We start from the raw sequence: 15,879 nt of genomic DNA on the forward strand, positions 1-15,879 counted from the left end.
ATTCATCTGGTCCATCAGAAATTCCTCCCGTTCGGGCTCTCTACGGCCCCCCGGACTTTCACCAAGTACATGGCACCGGTAGCTGCCTTCGTCCGGCTGCAGGGAATAAACATTTATCCCTACATCGACAAGTGGTTGATAGTGGCGACATCGTACCTCAATGCCATAAAAGCACGAGAAACAACCCTCCATACGCTTCAAAGCCTCGGTCTCAAGATCAACCTCGAAAAGTCTCACTTGATCCCAAAACAGACGGCAAAGTTCATAGGTATGGAGGTAGACTCCATCCGTGCAAGAGCTTTCCTGCCTCCAGACAGAATCAGGAAAATTCAGAAGGCTGTCCGCCTTTTCCAAACACATCACTCTGTTTCGGCGCATCACGCCCAAAGCCTCCTAGGTCTCATGGCATCGACGACGGCCATTGTCCAACACGCCAGGCTCAAAATGAGGTCCCTGCAGGCATGGTTCCTTTCTCTATTCAGTCCAATCACAGATCCTCCATCTGCTCTACTGCCGGTGACACAGGAGCTAGCCTCCCAGCTCAATTGGTGGACTTGCCCAGACAACCTCCTCATCGGCAGACCCTTCTCCCCCCCGAGACCTTCCATACAGGTCACAACCGACGCCAGCCCCCACGGGATGGGGCACCCATTGCCTTCAACACACAGTCCACAGACACTGGTCAAAACAAGAACTGCCACTTCACATAAACCATCTAGAACTGCTGGCAATCATCAAAGCATTTCACACCTTCCTTCTCCTTATTCAAGGACAAGTAGTGCAGTTGGCAACAGACAACACCACTTCTCTCTTCTATGTCAACAAGGAAGGGGGCACCCACTCCCCTTCCTTGCTCTACCTAGCTGTCGACCTTTGGGAGTGGTGCTATTCCCATCATGTTTTCCCTATCGCCGTCCACATTTCCACTGATGACAACACCTTGGCAGACCACCTCAGCCGACTACCAACGAGAACGCACGAATGGACTCTGAACGATGTAATGTTTCAGTGGCTGTGCCGACGATGGGGCACACCTTCAATAGACCTTTTTGCATCCGATGCCAACAAGAAATGTCCCCGATTCTGCTCCAGAGCTCCTCTCTGGGAGACACATTCCTGATGGACTGGTCCCAAGATCTCCTGTACGTATTTCCCCCTCTGCCTCTCATCCAGATGGTAATTATCCGTCTCTGACAGGACGGGGCCAGTGCGACCCTGATAGCCCCGTACTGGCCCCGCCAGCCATGGTTCACTCACCTGGTCTCGATGTCGTCGGACATGCTCCGCCTTCCTCTCTGCCCAGATCTCCTCGACCACGGCCTCGTTCTTCACCCATACGTCGCCTCTCTCAGTCTTGCAGCTTGGAGGATACTCCCGACATCATGAATGTTCTCCTTCGAGACCAAAAACCTTCCACTACCCTCCTATTTGAGAATAAATGGAAGTCCTTTCTAAAATATACTCATGACAATGAATTACCAGCTATACCTGTCTCTTTAAAGACCCTACTAGCTTACCTCCTGCACCTCTTTAGTTTCGGCCTTTCCCAGTCCACACTAAAGGTCTACCTTTCGGCCATTATGGCTCATCAACCGGACGAATCTCCCTCCTCAAAGTTGTTTTCTCACCCAACTGTCAAAAAGTTACTCAAAGGGCTCAACAACATTCGCCCTCCCCAACAGCATATCACCCCTCAGTGGTCACTGCAATGTGATCAAGGTTCTTAATGCCTTGATGCGGCCTCCATTCGAGCCCATGGCATCCATTGACCTCAAATTCTTAACCCTTAAATCGGCCTTCCTTGTTGCGATCACATCAGCCAAACGAGCTTGTGAACTTGCCGCTCTTCGAGCTGATCCTCTCTTTATCCAGTTTCATCCCGATAAAGTGACTCTTTACTTTGATGTTTCCTTCCTCCCGAAGGTGGTCTCCGACTTCCACCTCAACCAACCCATCATTCTACCATGCTTCTTCAAATCTCCTTCCTCGTCCCTCGAACATATGCTCCATAACCTCGATGTCAGGCATGCCCTGGCCTTCTACGTCGAACAGACAAAAACTTTCAGAAAGTCCAATAAACTTTTTCTTTGCTTTCATGGCCCACACAAAGGGGCCCCAGCCTCCTCTCAATCCATAGCACGTTGGATTGTACAGACTACAGTGGGGTCTCTACTTAAGAACGTCCCTACTTAAGAACAATCCAACTTAAGAACAGCTCCATTTGCTAAATTTTGCTTCTACTTGAGAACAGAAATCCAAGATAAGAACAGGAAAAAAAAACTTTCCTGCTCTTTTTTTAACCTTAGGTCATCTTAGGTTAAAAAAAATTCTCCCCCTAGTGGTAGAGTACGTATTAACCAGCTTTGCATTAGTTCCTATGGGAACTAATGCTTCAATGTACAAACACACCTCTACATAACAAAAAAACAGCCAGAACGGATTAATTGGTTTTCAGTCCATTCCTATGGGAAATTTTGCTTCAACTTAAGAACGTTTCAACTTAAGAACACCATTCCAAGATGGATTAAGTTCTTAAGTAGAGGTTCCACTGTAGTTTCTATGGACGGAAAAGAGCAGATACGGATTAAATGGTTTTCAATGCATTCCTATGGGAAATGCAGATTCAACATAAGAACTTTTCAACTTGAGAACCACCTTCCAATACGGATTAAGTTCTTAAGTAGAGACCTCACTGTATCTCCCTTGCTTATAGCTTGTCGGGGAAAACACCTCCAGAACATTTGACAGCTCACTCCATCAGGGCGCTGTCCACCTCTACTGCCTTTCAGGTTCCTGACATCTGTCGTGCCGCTACGTGGTCTACACCAGTGGTTCTTAACCTTTGTTACTCAGATGCTTTTGAACTGCAACTCCCAGAAACCCCAGTCAGCACAGTTGGTGGTGAAGGCTTCTGGGAGTTGCAGTCCAAAACTCCTGAGTAACCCAAGGTTAAGAACCAGTGGTCTACACCATCCACATTTGTCAAACACTACCGGCTGGACGTCAGAGCACGCCATGATGCTGCATTTGGCAGAGCTGTCCTGTCATCCTTCTTACCATGACTACCCACCAACCGGTAAGTGCAGCTTGCTAGTCATCCATATGTGTGCATTCACAGAGGACACGAAAAAGAAAAAGAAGTTACTTACCTGTAACCATAGTTCTTTGAGTGGTCCTCTGTGAATTCACACAACCCGCCCATCCTTCCCCTCTATCCGTCACGGGTTAATTATGTAATTAATTAATTCTTTCCTTCATACCTGGCGGATAAAATTTAGGAACTGGGGAAGATAGTGGGTGGGAGAAGCATATACCTTGTGGAGGATCACACCATAAAATTGTTACTTTTAGTTCTAGAAACTTCCGAGAGAGTCAGCACAGGCGCAGACAATACCCATATGTGTGAATTCACAGAGGACCACTCAAAGAACTATGGTTACATGTAAATAACCTCTTTTTATATAAAAGTTTTTTGTGACTTAGTGTCACCTGCACTTAGTCATTTTAAAATAGATGTGTGTTGATGGCATTGGTTTGTAAATAACGTTGTCTCTTGTACTCATTGAACAGTTATATATGAACTGTTGCTCTCAACTGATAATGGTTTTCTCTTAAATGTGAAGGAAAATACAGCAATAAATAAATAACAGATCGTTCTTTTTCTCTAAAGCATGCTTTTCTTCTCAACTAGTAGTCTATAGTTTGAATGTATTCATCACATTAGAAATAGCTTAGTCTATAGAATTCCTTGTTTATTGTTTTTAAAAGTTATAACTTGCTTATTGTACAAAATGTCCCCCTCTCAGGTAGACTATGAATTTCATAAAAGAAGAACAGACAATTAGAGTCCAGTTGTTTATAATAATAAATTGATTGTGATTTTACAATAAGTATGTTTGAGCTTAAACCAATGAGTTTAAAAAAAATAGTCACTGTCATAACATGTATGTTTGTTGGTATTCAATTAGTGATTATAGTGGGCACCTTTCATAGTACATTACTTAAGAGTATTTTAAGCAAAATGTTGGATATCATGTTGTTCATAGGCAAAGAAATACAATTGTAGCTCTCAAATTACCAATTAAAGTGTTCATTTATTTTTTCTTACAGACCACAACATCAGTTTAGAGTCTATGGATGTAACAGTGAATGCCGTGGCAGGAGCTCTTAAAGCTTTCTTTGCAGATTTGCCAGATCCTTTAATTCCTTACTCACTCCATCCAGAATTAGTTGAAGCATCAAGTAAGAAATTACATATTCAACAGAGAATATACTGTTGCTGTTAGAAGTATTTATAAATTGTTTTTCTGTCCCCTGGTGCCCCCGGAACAGTAGATTGTGCATTGCCTTTCAACAACTTTGTGAAAAATAAACATTTTGCTGAAATAAGGATTGAAATCTAGTAGTATATGTCTGTCAGCATGCTGGCAGCATACCGTGGATGGAACACATTATGTACAATATATATCCCCCTTAATGCAGATTAGGAATGCATGTACATGCCAGAGGCACAGGGAGAGGTAAAAGAAATCCCTTTATTTAAGGAGAAGAATACTCATACAACATTGGCTACATCAGGTGGACTAGTTTCACTCTGTCATCCATCCACTAGCAGAATGGGAGTGTCTTCCCCTATCTGTTGCCCAAAAACCTTTCCAGCTTTTTAGAGTACATATGGAGGGTGCATGGTGAATTTTAGGGGAGAGGAGGAATTGCCTCTTTCCTTGTTCTGGTAACAGGAACAACCGCATTGGATCCTGGCTAGTTTTTTTGATAAATCCAAATGCAAAAGGTGTATAATGCTTAGCTTTTCTGGAAGTACAAACAGTCCTTCTGCTTGTGGAAGGGTTTCCAAGGCTTGTGCATATGTCATCTGCTTAACAAGATATGAGTCAATCTCCAGTGGTCTTTTCATTTAAATTTCAACTGTGGATTGGAGAAAGAGTATTGCAAGCAGGTGTGCACTTTTGAGGTGAAGTGGGGAGGGTCAAATGATTATATCTATATACAGTGGTGCCCCGCATAGCGACAATCTGTTCCGGAAAAATCGTCGCTATCCGGATTCGTCACTATGCGGAAAGAAAAAGCCCATAGGAATGCATTAAACCCCGTTTAATGCGTTCCTATGGGCTTAAAACTCACCGTTCTGCGAAAAGCCTCCATACGGCTGCCATTTTTGCTGCCCGGTATGCGAGGAAACAGCGCGAAAACACTGCGGGCAGCCATTTTGGAACCGCCAATCAGCTGTTTTAAAAACATCACTATGCGAAAATTGGTAAGCGAAACAGCTTACCAATCATCGCAAAGCGATGTTTTACCATTAAAAACATTGTTATGCAATCGCAAAAACGATCGCAAAAAATCTGTCGCTATGCGGATTCGTTGTTAAACAAGGCACTTGTTAAGCGAGGCACCACTGTACAGTCTGTTCTCTCCTACAGTAAAGACAGTGAAGAAAGAACTTCACTTTATCTGCGCAGAGTAGCTAGCACCAGCATCACTGAAGGAAAGTATTTAAGGTAATCTTGGAAATAGGCCTTCTAATGATTTCCAACACAATATTATAGCAAGATAATAACTTCAGTCAGAGTTGGAACATACAACTTCTCCAGTCTTTTATTTTTCTGGTTGGTGTGGGTTTTTTGGGCTCTCTGGCCATGTTCTGAAGGTTGTTCTTCCTGAAGTTTCGACAGTCTATGTGGCCAACATCTTTAGAGGACTGGAGTAGGAACTCTGTCCACGCCCGAAAAACCCACAACATCCCAGCCGTGAAAGCCTTCGTGAATATATTACTTTTATTTTTCTTTTCTGTGTGTTGCTATTAGCATTATAGTACAAACCCAATCTGAGTTCTGCAGATTTTCTAGTACCTGCTTGACTTGGCTACTAGGTGAGATAAAAGATTAATCCATATAATACTGAACCTCATAAAAATAAGGCTCTGATTAAAGAAACTTATACAACACACTTTTTAAAAAAAGATGTAGAGGTATTGTTTCATTATTTAGAATTAGAATTATAAATGCATTAATTATAAATTCTGTAAATAATGTGATTTTTGAACTATAAGATATTGTCCAGATTCCTGTTAGGAATTTACACAAGTATAATTACATAAATTGCAGCAGCAAGTTAAGCCAGTTAATGATCTGCCATAAGTGATTTTATTTGTGACTTAGTATGCAGCAAGGAATGTAAGCAGCAGCTAATTAATTAGTGGTGGTTCACTGTCATGGTTTGCAGAATTTCACTTCTGCCAGTGTAAATCCCCAATAGGATTCTGCCCATTTTAAATTGAAACCATCATTACATTTCTTTCCTCTCCTCTCCTTCCCTACCCTTTTTCCACCAATAGGTGAAGACCCATCTTTTCGGGCAGACTTTTAACCACCATTATTGAGTCACTGAATGCCATTTTTAAGATACCCTGTTTCCCCAAAAATAAGCCCTAACCTGAAACTAAGCCCTAGTATGACTTTTCAGGATGCTTCTATAAGCCCTACCCACAAAATAAGTCCCAATTAAATGAAATCCTGCCCTCCACCATTGTGCAGCAATCAGAAAAAGATGAAATGACTATATTTGAATAAATGTAGATTGTTGTACATGAAAAAAAATCCTCTGAAAATATGCCGTAATGTGTTTGAGCAAAAATTAATATAAGACCCTGTCTTATTTTCAGGGAGACATGGTAGTTTTAAATGTTTACCTGCCTTTAATTATTCAGTTGTATTTTAATTAGTGTATAGTTTAATTATTTTTTAATGTTTAACTTATTATGTTTTTAAATCAATTCTTTTAATATTGTGAACTGCCTTGGGTCCCCTTATCAGGAGCAAGGTGGCCTATAAATAAAACAAATTAACAACAGCAAGAATAGGGGAGATATCCAAGCTTAATTCTCCATTTGAATTTATTCTCTGAATTCAAAGGCTAGGGGCCTGAGGGGCTTTCACTTAGAGGACTGTTTGTGAAATAAGCTGATAACCAGAGAAGTGCATTTCAGATTTTTTGGATTCTGCCTGACAGACCCACCTTATGCCAGATAGACACACATCTACATATAAATTTAGCTCACCTGGAGAAAGTTGTATATGGTAGATTTCATGTCCTGGCTTCTTGGTCTAGCTTCTGCCTCACTTTCTTGATCTAGCTTACTTTTATAGTACGAAGGAAGCTAGCCCATGAAACCATGCTGGCAGTTGTAGTCTAAAACTCCAATGGTGCATCCATATAGATAAAATTTTTGGCTGAATGGTCATGAATTTAGTGCTAAATTGCTTCCAAACTTTGATTGAATTTAGATCTCATTCTTAATAGTGTGACTAGGTAGTTATGATTTAAATGTCACTGACAAAAGGAATTTTAAAGCTTGGATTTGTAGTGTTCGGTCATCTGTATTAATGAACTCTTAGAGAATAACAATCATAAAGTACTAGTCTGTGTAAATGTTCCGAATTTATTTAAAATTTCAAAATATATGAAACTTGGCTTCTTTGTCTGCCGAAGCAAAAATCCATGAATTTAATCTGGATTGCCAAATAATCTTATGCCGCTTCAACCAGGCAAGAACCCATACTTTCATTGATGCCATCCACACTAACCACTGATTGATGCTTCTAATAAATACTCATAATTTCCTATATCATTTTGGTCCTATGTTTGAGAAGTGCTTTTCTAAAACATAACCATTTGATATTTTATATGCTCCTTTCCTGAAAATATGTTGCCTTTCCTGAGTTCATTATTGTTATCTTTTTCTAGAAGAAGAAAGGCTGTTGGAATACATATTTTAGAGATTGAAAACTTCCCTCAAAGTAACTTGGAATGAGCTTGATTTTTCAAAGAATTTTCAAAGACTAAATAGACCTCAGTAGTCTTTTTAGTGTGTCTAGTTTTCCTACTGTTTCCCTCCTCTCCAATTGCCTTGAGAAAAAAGTGGGGCTGGAAACAGGGCATCATGGAATGCTGGAGACACCAGAAGGCCTTTGTTTAACTTCTCAGTGTTGATTTACAAAGGATTTTTTTCAGTATCTGAAAAAATTTATTTCTACAGAAATCCTTGATAAAACAGAGAGGCTCTATGAATTAAAAGAAATTGTGAAGAAATTCCATCCAGTGAACTATGAAGTCTTCAGATATGTAATAACTCATCTAAACAGGTATTTACAGTATTAAATATTAATATAAAGGGGTATCAATTGGACATTTTACATTTGCCAAAATTACTAAATATAAGCTCTTTTTATGTTTTAACTGCTTTTTGCCTATGTACAAAGTTGCCTTCTTCTCCTGTAGTATATTTTACTGTACTGTATGTGGAATTGATGTTAAGAACTGATAACAATAATAAGAGCCTTTTCTGTATATCCCACAGCATGTTTTTAATGTTGATGTTTATATGCATCATTGTATGAAACAAATAAATGACACACTCATACATTTTGATTTCATGGGTTTTGACTACAGGTTATTAAAAGAACTGGCTGCGTTCAAGTAGAGTAGTCCGTATTATATCTGGCTGGATAACTCTGTGGATGAGGTATCTGGCTTCAGAGTTTGATGGCTCACTGTGGAGTTTGATGGCTCACTGTGCCTCCTGCATGTAGTGCCAACCTGTATGGCCTTGGGCAAGCTGCACAGTCCCAGAGCACCCTCAGAAAGGAATGGTAAATCACTACTGAGTATCCTCTCCCTGGAAAACCATGAAAAACAACACCATAAATCAGAACTGACTTGATAGTGCATGATTATTTTTATTACTATAGTCCATATTTTAATAATCAAAGGCTCTATGTTGTCCCCTGCCATTAAGATAAGTAAGGTTGGCAGTCAGTAGCAATAGGACATCTGGTAGTGTTGTCTACCATATGGAATTCTCATCTGATAAATGTACAGCAGACTTCTTTTGAGAATGTGTTAAAATGCAGCTGCTCTCTTCAAGATTTTAATACTGTAAGAATCATAGTGTTTGTGCTACAAGTTACTTTAGAAAGACTATAATCTTAGTGAAGGAATAAATTAAATGAGAGTTGTGTAGGAATCCATGTTTGGTTTGATCAGATGTCACTTCCTGAATATTATATGGTAGAAGCAGTGATTCTCAGACTCATTCTTGGCATTTTATATTCATTTACAACAAGAGAAAATCATGTATATTGAGACATTATTCCACTGAGGAAAATAGGTACAGATGGACACAAGTCCAAGACTAAGGTATTCTCAAGTTGATTTCACGATGTAAAGCTTGACCAGCTTCTCATTACTAAAAGCTACAGCACTTTTGCTGCTGTTCAGCATGGTGAACATTATTGTGTACAGTATTTACAAATATATATATTTTACATCTTTAAAGTTTACTTATCAGATATTAACTGTACCATATTTTTATTCATATTATAGGGTTAGTCAGCAAAGCAGAAGCAATTTTATGACTGCAGATAACTTGTCAATCTGTTTTTGGCCAACTTTGATGAGACCTGATTTTGAAAACAGAGAGTTCCTATCAACCACCAAGATCCATCAGTCTGTAATAGAGACATTCATTCAACAGTGCCAGTTTTTCTTCTATGGTGGAGAAATTCTAGAAACCTCTGACAGTGTGGCACATCAACCTCCACCTCCCAACCCAGTGCAGATGGTAGATCCAATTTTACCATTCCAGTTACCACCACCACTACAACCTCAACTGATACAACCTCAGTTGCAAGCAGATCCTCTTGGTATTATCTAAACATCACAACTGTCAGCAAAGTCAAGATGATGCAGGCAGCTTGGAAAAGGAAAACTAAGCATGCATGCTTCAAGATACAAAAACAGCTCTCATATGAAAGAATACGGATCCAAACTGAAGAAGTTTTGTCCTAGTAATACTATAAACCGTGTTCATAAACGCTGCAGGTCAAAATAATGTGATGAGCATGACTGGAGAGGTTTAAATTTTTAAACAGAAATAACTGAAGTGCAAAGCTGCTGTTGCATGAACATTTATTGCAATCACTATCATTCCTGTGACAGTTTGTCACAATATATTGTGAATAAAACTTTTCTATAGAAATGTAATGATTAAATAAATCATTTATGGAACATTCAGTGCTTACAGCCTGCTTTAGGGCTGTTTTTGTTATTTAATGCTTGTTCTTTTGGGCAGTTTCATTTTTACTTAGTCTTTTGCTGTGAACAGCTATAATACAGCTGTGTTCTGTTTGTAAATTCCAAACTACTTACATTACATTACATTTTGTTACTCAAAGAGCATAAACTGCACTGTTCTAAATCCCACACTCCCACACTTTCCATTTCTTTTTAAGAAACCTGTGGACATGTTTGTTTTAGGGCGGGGGTGGTAATATTATTTTTCTTACAGCACAATACCAAGGACATGCTTATTGTAAAAGTGAGTAGCCATTGTGCAAAAATGTTGCTATAACCTTCTTCCCCTTATTTTGCATTAATGGATGGAACATTTTGTAATACTGTTAATTCTGTAAACAGCTGCATGTATTAAGATCATTGATGGTCTTGTAAACCTAATCTAATATATTTTAGATATTTTAATTTTTCCCATTGGGGAATTCATCTAGTATATAGAAAATAGTTTGACATTTTCATATGGCTATATAACTTTTCATACATAAATGAGAATTTTGTTGTAGTGTAAACTTGCTAAACCAAACAACCTAGGTCTTAAATTTAACATATACATTATATCTATTTTTCTGTGGCCCTTTAAAGGTATAAAAAACATTGCTAATATATAGCAATAAATACTTTGGGTACTGAAGCATCTTAATGTGTACATAAATGACATTTGTATTTGCGTGGGTTTTCCCCCTGTTATTTGTTGTACTTAAAATTCAAAATTACTCTGTTTGCACCATTTGAAAGTTATTTTTCCTTTTACATTGGTACATGTTTCCTGTAAAAGAACGCTGCTTAAAATTTTAAACACCTTTGGTTCATCTTTGGTGTTTAGTAAATGTGACAGAATACTAGTAATTGTTGAACGTATTTGAGTGGAGTCTAAAAGCTTATGAGTTGAATTCACTTTGTCATCTGGAAACTGAAGGGCTTTTTCTACCTGTTGAAGGCTTTTGATCTAAATGAGGGATCCCATAGGAGAAGATTGCCCCTGCAATCCCCAGAGCACTCTCTCAAGCTCAGGACCATTGGTTTGGAGGGCAAAAGGTGAACTGGCAAGAGTTGCCTTCTCCTTCTGCCAGTAGGGTAAAGTTTGAATCCAAAAACCTTTGACTTTCCTAAATACCATTTTATTCCATTTTCAAATTAAGTTTTTTTCTGAAAGGAAAAATTTGGTTTAGTCAGCTGCTGGATGAAAAAAAACTACACTTGCCATTATTATCTTCATTCATAGTTTGTACAGCTGGTAGAATCATTTGAAGTACATGAGTTGCAAGCATTTTAGGAATTGAAATTCTTAAGAGCTTTGCTCTATTTCTCAAAAAAAATAATAATTAAAATGCCTTTTTCAATTTTTATGTCCTAGGTATTGTACTTCTAATTATGACTTGCATTATCATTCTAGTTAAGAAACCATAACCTAGGCTGCTGTTGAATTATTTGTATATTATAAATTATCTTGATTTTTGTGTTATATTCTTGCAAGTAATTATCTTTTCTATAAAAACAACAAAAACCCTCTATTCTGATTCAAAGCACACAGGATATAAATACAATAATAAAAATTTGTCCTGTAAACATAGTAGCATTAACTTCTTTTACATTACACCTGTGATCAAGATAGCTTTTATTTATAGTCATCAGTTCTAACGTAGGCATGTTGAGAAAAAAATAAACTTCAAGAGTTTTATAAACTGTTTCTAGGTTGCTAAAGAATTTATTTTTCTACTATAGATGGTATAGACAAAAGCATCAAACTGTACAGAAAAAAAGCTTATTTCTATTTCAAGTAGGCTTAAATTTTTCAGTGATATCCATTTAAAGAATTTTGTCTAACACAATGAGAGTTGAAGTTTGATTTTCCATTTAGAGTTGTCTTTTTGTAAGCTAGTACAATTTAGATTTCATGCTGATAATCTGTTTTGTTGTCCATACAGCTAGGATTGAACTTGTTGTCAAAGCATCATAAGTGAGAATTTGAAATTATTATGTTCTGAAACTCTTCCCATCCTATAACTTGTTAAAATGCTGCTCTTAGTTTACCTAGGACCATCAGTTGTGGTGATCTTCATGCAGCAACAAATAATAATTTAATCCATAATCAGAATACAATGTTAACACTCCATTGTGCTTCTTAAATCTGAATTATGTCCATAGATGGCAAGCTTCACTTAAAAAATAATTAGCATGTGTCATCTGCTTGTCATTTCTTTGTGATCATTACATCAAAATTAAATTGCTATAGATGCTCTCCAGCAGAGACTGTAGGATGTATTTTTACCTGTTGCTTTCAATTCAGCATCATCTCATAATATAAAATACATGTGCACATGCACTCCCCATTTAGAAACATTTGGTGGACACTGCTAACTTAAAAGAAAATCTTATGCATATCACAAATGTTTTTTTTAAAAGCAGACCTATACAAAAATTAGTATCTAGTATTTTATTTGTTCTTTTTGGTTAATGAAGTAATTTCTTTTAGTTTCCACTTTTCTGAATTTTCAAGCCATGGAAATTGTTAATATTGTGAATTCAGTCAGTTTTACAGTAATGTGAACAGTGTTCAACAGGTGTCTGTTTAATGCCAGCATCTTCCATACTGACCTTTGCTGGAGTGTACAGCTTTAGGCTGCAGTCTTAGGCACAGTTGTGCTTGAATAAATCTCATTGAGATCAGTGAGATGGATTGTAGGCTTAAGGCAGCGATCCTAAATGACTAGGGAGCATTTCTAAATGCTTAGTATCATGCTGTTGTGTGTTTAATGCGTATTTGAACATTTTATATGTCTGCTTAGTCCCACACAACACATTAAGTGACATTTTATATTAAATGTTTTACAAATTATTTTTACATTACACTCAAAGATTTTAACATAGTGTAAATAGCTATACAACTTTAATGAAGAGCAACAATTTTTCACAATGTATGTTTTCTGCATTACTTGAATACTGGTTGCTAGAAACTACCATTGACTTGTTTATTTTTGAGGTACTGGAGTGTAATCTCTTTAAAACTGTAAAGAAACGAAGTAATTGGCAAACTTTAAAAATAGGCCATGACTTCTGTTGTGATTTCATTTTTTACCATAACTGTGATACTATATCATCTGAATATATATACTTTTAAAATTCCTTTTGATTCATGTAATCTTGTCACCACCTACAGAATGCTACAGTGAATTAAATATCAGTGAAGCTTATCTGTATGCAGAATGCAATGAATAAAACATTAAGATGCCTACTGTGTATAATGTTTAGTTACATATTTAACTTCTGACAGGTAAACTTAGTCCTATTGAAGTAAATACAATGGTGCTCTGACAAAGGGTACAACTCTTATTTTTATACTGATTTTAACCAACTGTAAATATTGCTAAAAGTTTGAACAGTTTAGTAATAAGCATATAGTAGTTAGAACTGAAGGGGTTGTTTTGGAAGTTTAAAATTACTTAAGGTTTATTTTCTCTTATAGTTGCAGTGTGTGAGTAGTGATTCAGAGAAATTCACTTCTGTAGGTTTAATTTATTCAGAAATATACATAAAACACAGATATGAAATTTATTTTAAGATTAATGTGTTTGTAGATTTAAGCCCACCATTTTATTTTACCATGAACTATCTATGCAGACATTGCATATTGTGTCTGTTTTGGATTTGTGAAGCAAAACTTGGTTTTACTGTTTTTTCAATATATTTTTCTTTGATTTTGTGTGTGTGTGTAGTCATCCCTTCCTCCCTCTCTTTTCTTATTGCAGTTTTTGTATTGGCTTAAGTAATGCTCTACTACAATTGTTTTTGGAAATTTCCCTTCCTCTCCATATTGGGAGCTGTACAGAGATGTTGGTTGGAATTGGAGGGTCTATCCCTTACAATTAGACCACTCTTTGGTATCTGCCTGTGAGCTCTGAAGTTACCTAGTTGGTTGTGTTCACTGTGCTTTTCCTGTAGACTGTAACTTCTCTTTATTTTTCTATTCTGTAAGTTGAAATAGTCATACAGCTTGCTTTCATGCTATGATAGACAAGAAAAGACTGTCTGAAAGAACTGTTTTACAACTCTTGTTTGGCTGACAGCAATTGACAAATTGACATAAACCTTTCATCTCACTTGGTGTAGATGAAAGCTATTGCTTGTTGGGTCCTTTGGTTCTGAAAACTCACTGTAATGTATTCTGAAGAAATCTATACATTCCGCTTCAGTAATATAATAGAACTGTGCTCTGTTTTTAATAGTAGAGGATAGGAATGTTAGAGATTGGCATGAACCAGTTCATCCCTGTTCATCAGAGTTCATAAAGGCTGCAGTCCAGGTCCTGCTGCTCCCCTCATCTGCCTCCTGTGACTCAAACAGCCACTCGCCAGGCTGAGCTTGCTTGTTTTTTTCCTCCTCAACTGATATTCCTGGCAAAAGCTTGGGCTTCTCTGTTCCTCCCTCTCTGTTGATCTCCCACTCAGACAAAAGGGCAAGGCAAAGAAGTCCATGCTCTTGCTTGTGACTGGGAGATTAGCTGAGGAGGTGGAAAAAACAAGCAATCTGGGCCTGGTGAATGGCTGTTTAAGCCAGAGGAAGTGGGGAGGGGAGCAGCTGCATCTGTGCTGCTGCCTTTACTAACTAGGATGAAACAAACAAGTTTGTGCCCATCTCTGGTTTCTGGAGTTTTATCCTAATACTGGGTCGCCTTGAATGTTTCTTCTTGTCTTAAAGACTCTGAAACCACATCTTCTCCATCTTTCCAGTTTGCATATCCGCAGTAGCCATTGGCTGAACTACTGTGTAGCTTGCAAACATTAATTTCTTAGGAAACTCCTCAATCCTGAAGAGTGTGTAGTGGTTGGTGCTTTGTCCTCTACACATACATCATTTGCCATCTTATGGTGACTGACATGAGTGGACCCACACAAAAACAAATCAGAAAAATCTCAGCAGGGTTCCATTCAAGAACTTAGCATTCAGGGCCTTGTTGTTGAAGAATCTGAATGTGTGAGTAGAAAAGGTAAGAATTTTCCTTGATCTCTGCTCTGCAATTCTATACGTGCCTTGCAATTACATCTTTGTATAATTCAGGTTTACCTTTGAATAGAACAGAATTGCACTCTTATGCTTCAAATATCCCAGTTCATTTTATGTACTGTATTAACTATCAAACTATTTTCTTTTTTTCATCATCCTTTATAAATCATACTACCTTACTCTGGTGCTCTATCCCCCCATTTTTCACTTTTCTTGCAGCATTGTCAAACTTAAAATTTTATTCCAGAGGACATATGCTTAGCACTATGTGGTAAAATATCCATTTCGTGTTTGTGCATGTTGCTAAACTCAATTTGTTTTCATTCTGAGCTCAAAATTACTCAGCTAAGTTTAAATGACATGGGAAAAATGCAAGAGAAACAGGTAAGGACATCTGAAATAACTACCTCTCCAGATAAAACTGGAGAGACAGTTATTTCAGATGTTGGCAGCTGTAACAATGGCAAGTTGTCTTACAATCATGTGAAAAAGAAAGTACACCCTCTTTGAATTCTATGGTTTTACATATCAGGATATAATTAAAACCATCTGGTCCTTAGCATTTCTGAAAATTAGGTATTTATTTTATTGATTGATTGATTGATTGATTTGATTTGTATCCCGCCCATCTGGTCTATACAACCACTCTAGGCCAGTGGTCCCCAGCCTTGGGCCTCCAAATGTTCTTGGACTTCAATTCCCAGAAATCCTGGACAGCGGAGGTGA

At 37.8% G+C, this 15,879-nt stretch overlaps 1 protein-coding gene across 4 annotated transcripts in view; it reads left to right on the plus strand.

Annotated features, from left to right (window-relative positions):
* ARHGAP5 (Rho GTPase activating protein 5) overlaps positions 1-13,382 on the plus strand; it is a 59,312-nt gene extending 45,930 nt beyond the window's left edge. For all 4 annotated transcript variants that reach the window (XM_020788413.3, XM_020788414.3, XM_020788412.3 and 1 more), the window contains exons 5-7: positions 4,111-4,242; positions 8,057-8,162; positions 9,403-13,382. In XM_020788413.3, the coding sequence (XP_020644072.1) occupies positions 4,111-4,242; positions 8,057-8,162; positions 9,403-9,733 (569 nt within the window). In that variant the 3' untranslated portion in view covers positions 9,734-13,382. The remainder of the gene's footprint in view (positions 1-4,110; positions 4,243-8,056; positions 8,163-9,402) is intronic.
* The last annotated feature ends 2,497 nt before the right edge of the window (positions 13,383-15,879 follow it).

The sequence above is a fragment of the Pogona vitticeps genome, chromosome 1, assembly GCF_051106095.1.
Source record: "Pogona vitticeps strain Pit_001003342236 chromosome 1, PviZW2.1, whole genome shotgun sequence".
In the NCBI taxonomy this organism is placed as follows: domain Eukaryota; kingdom Metazoa; phylum Chordata; class Lepidosauria; order Squamata; family Agamidae; genus Pogona; species Pogona vitticeps.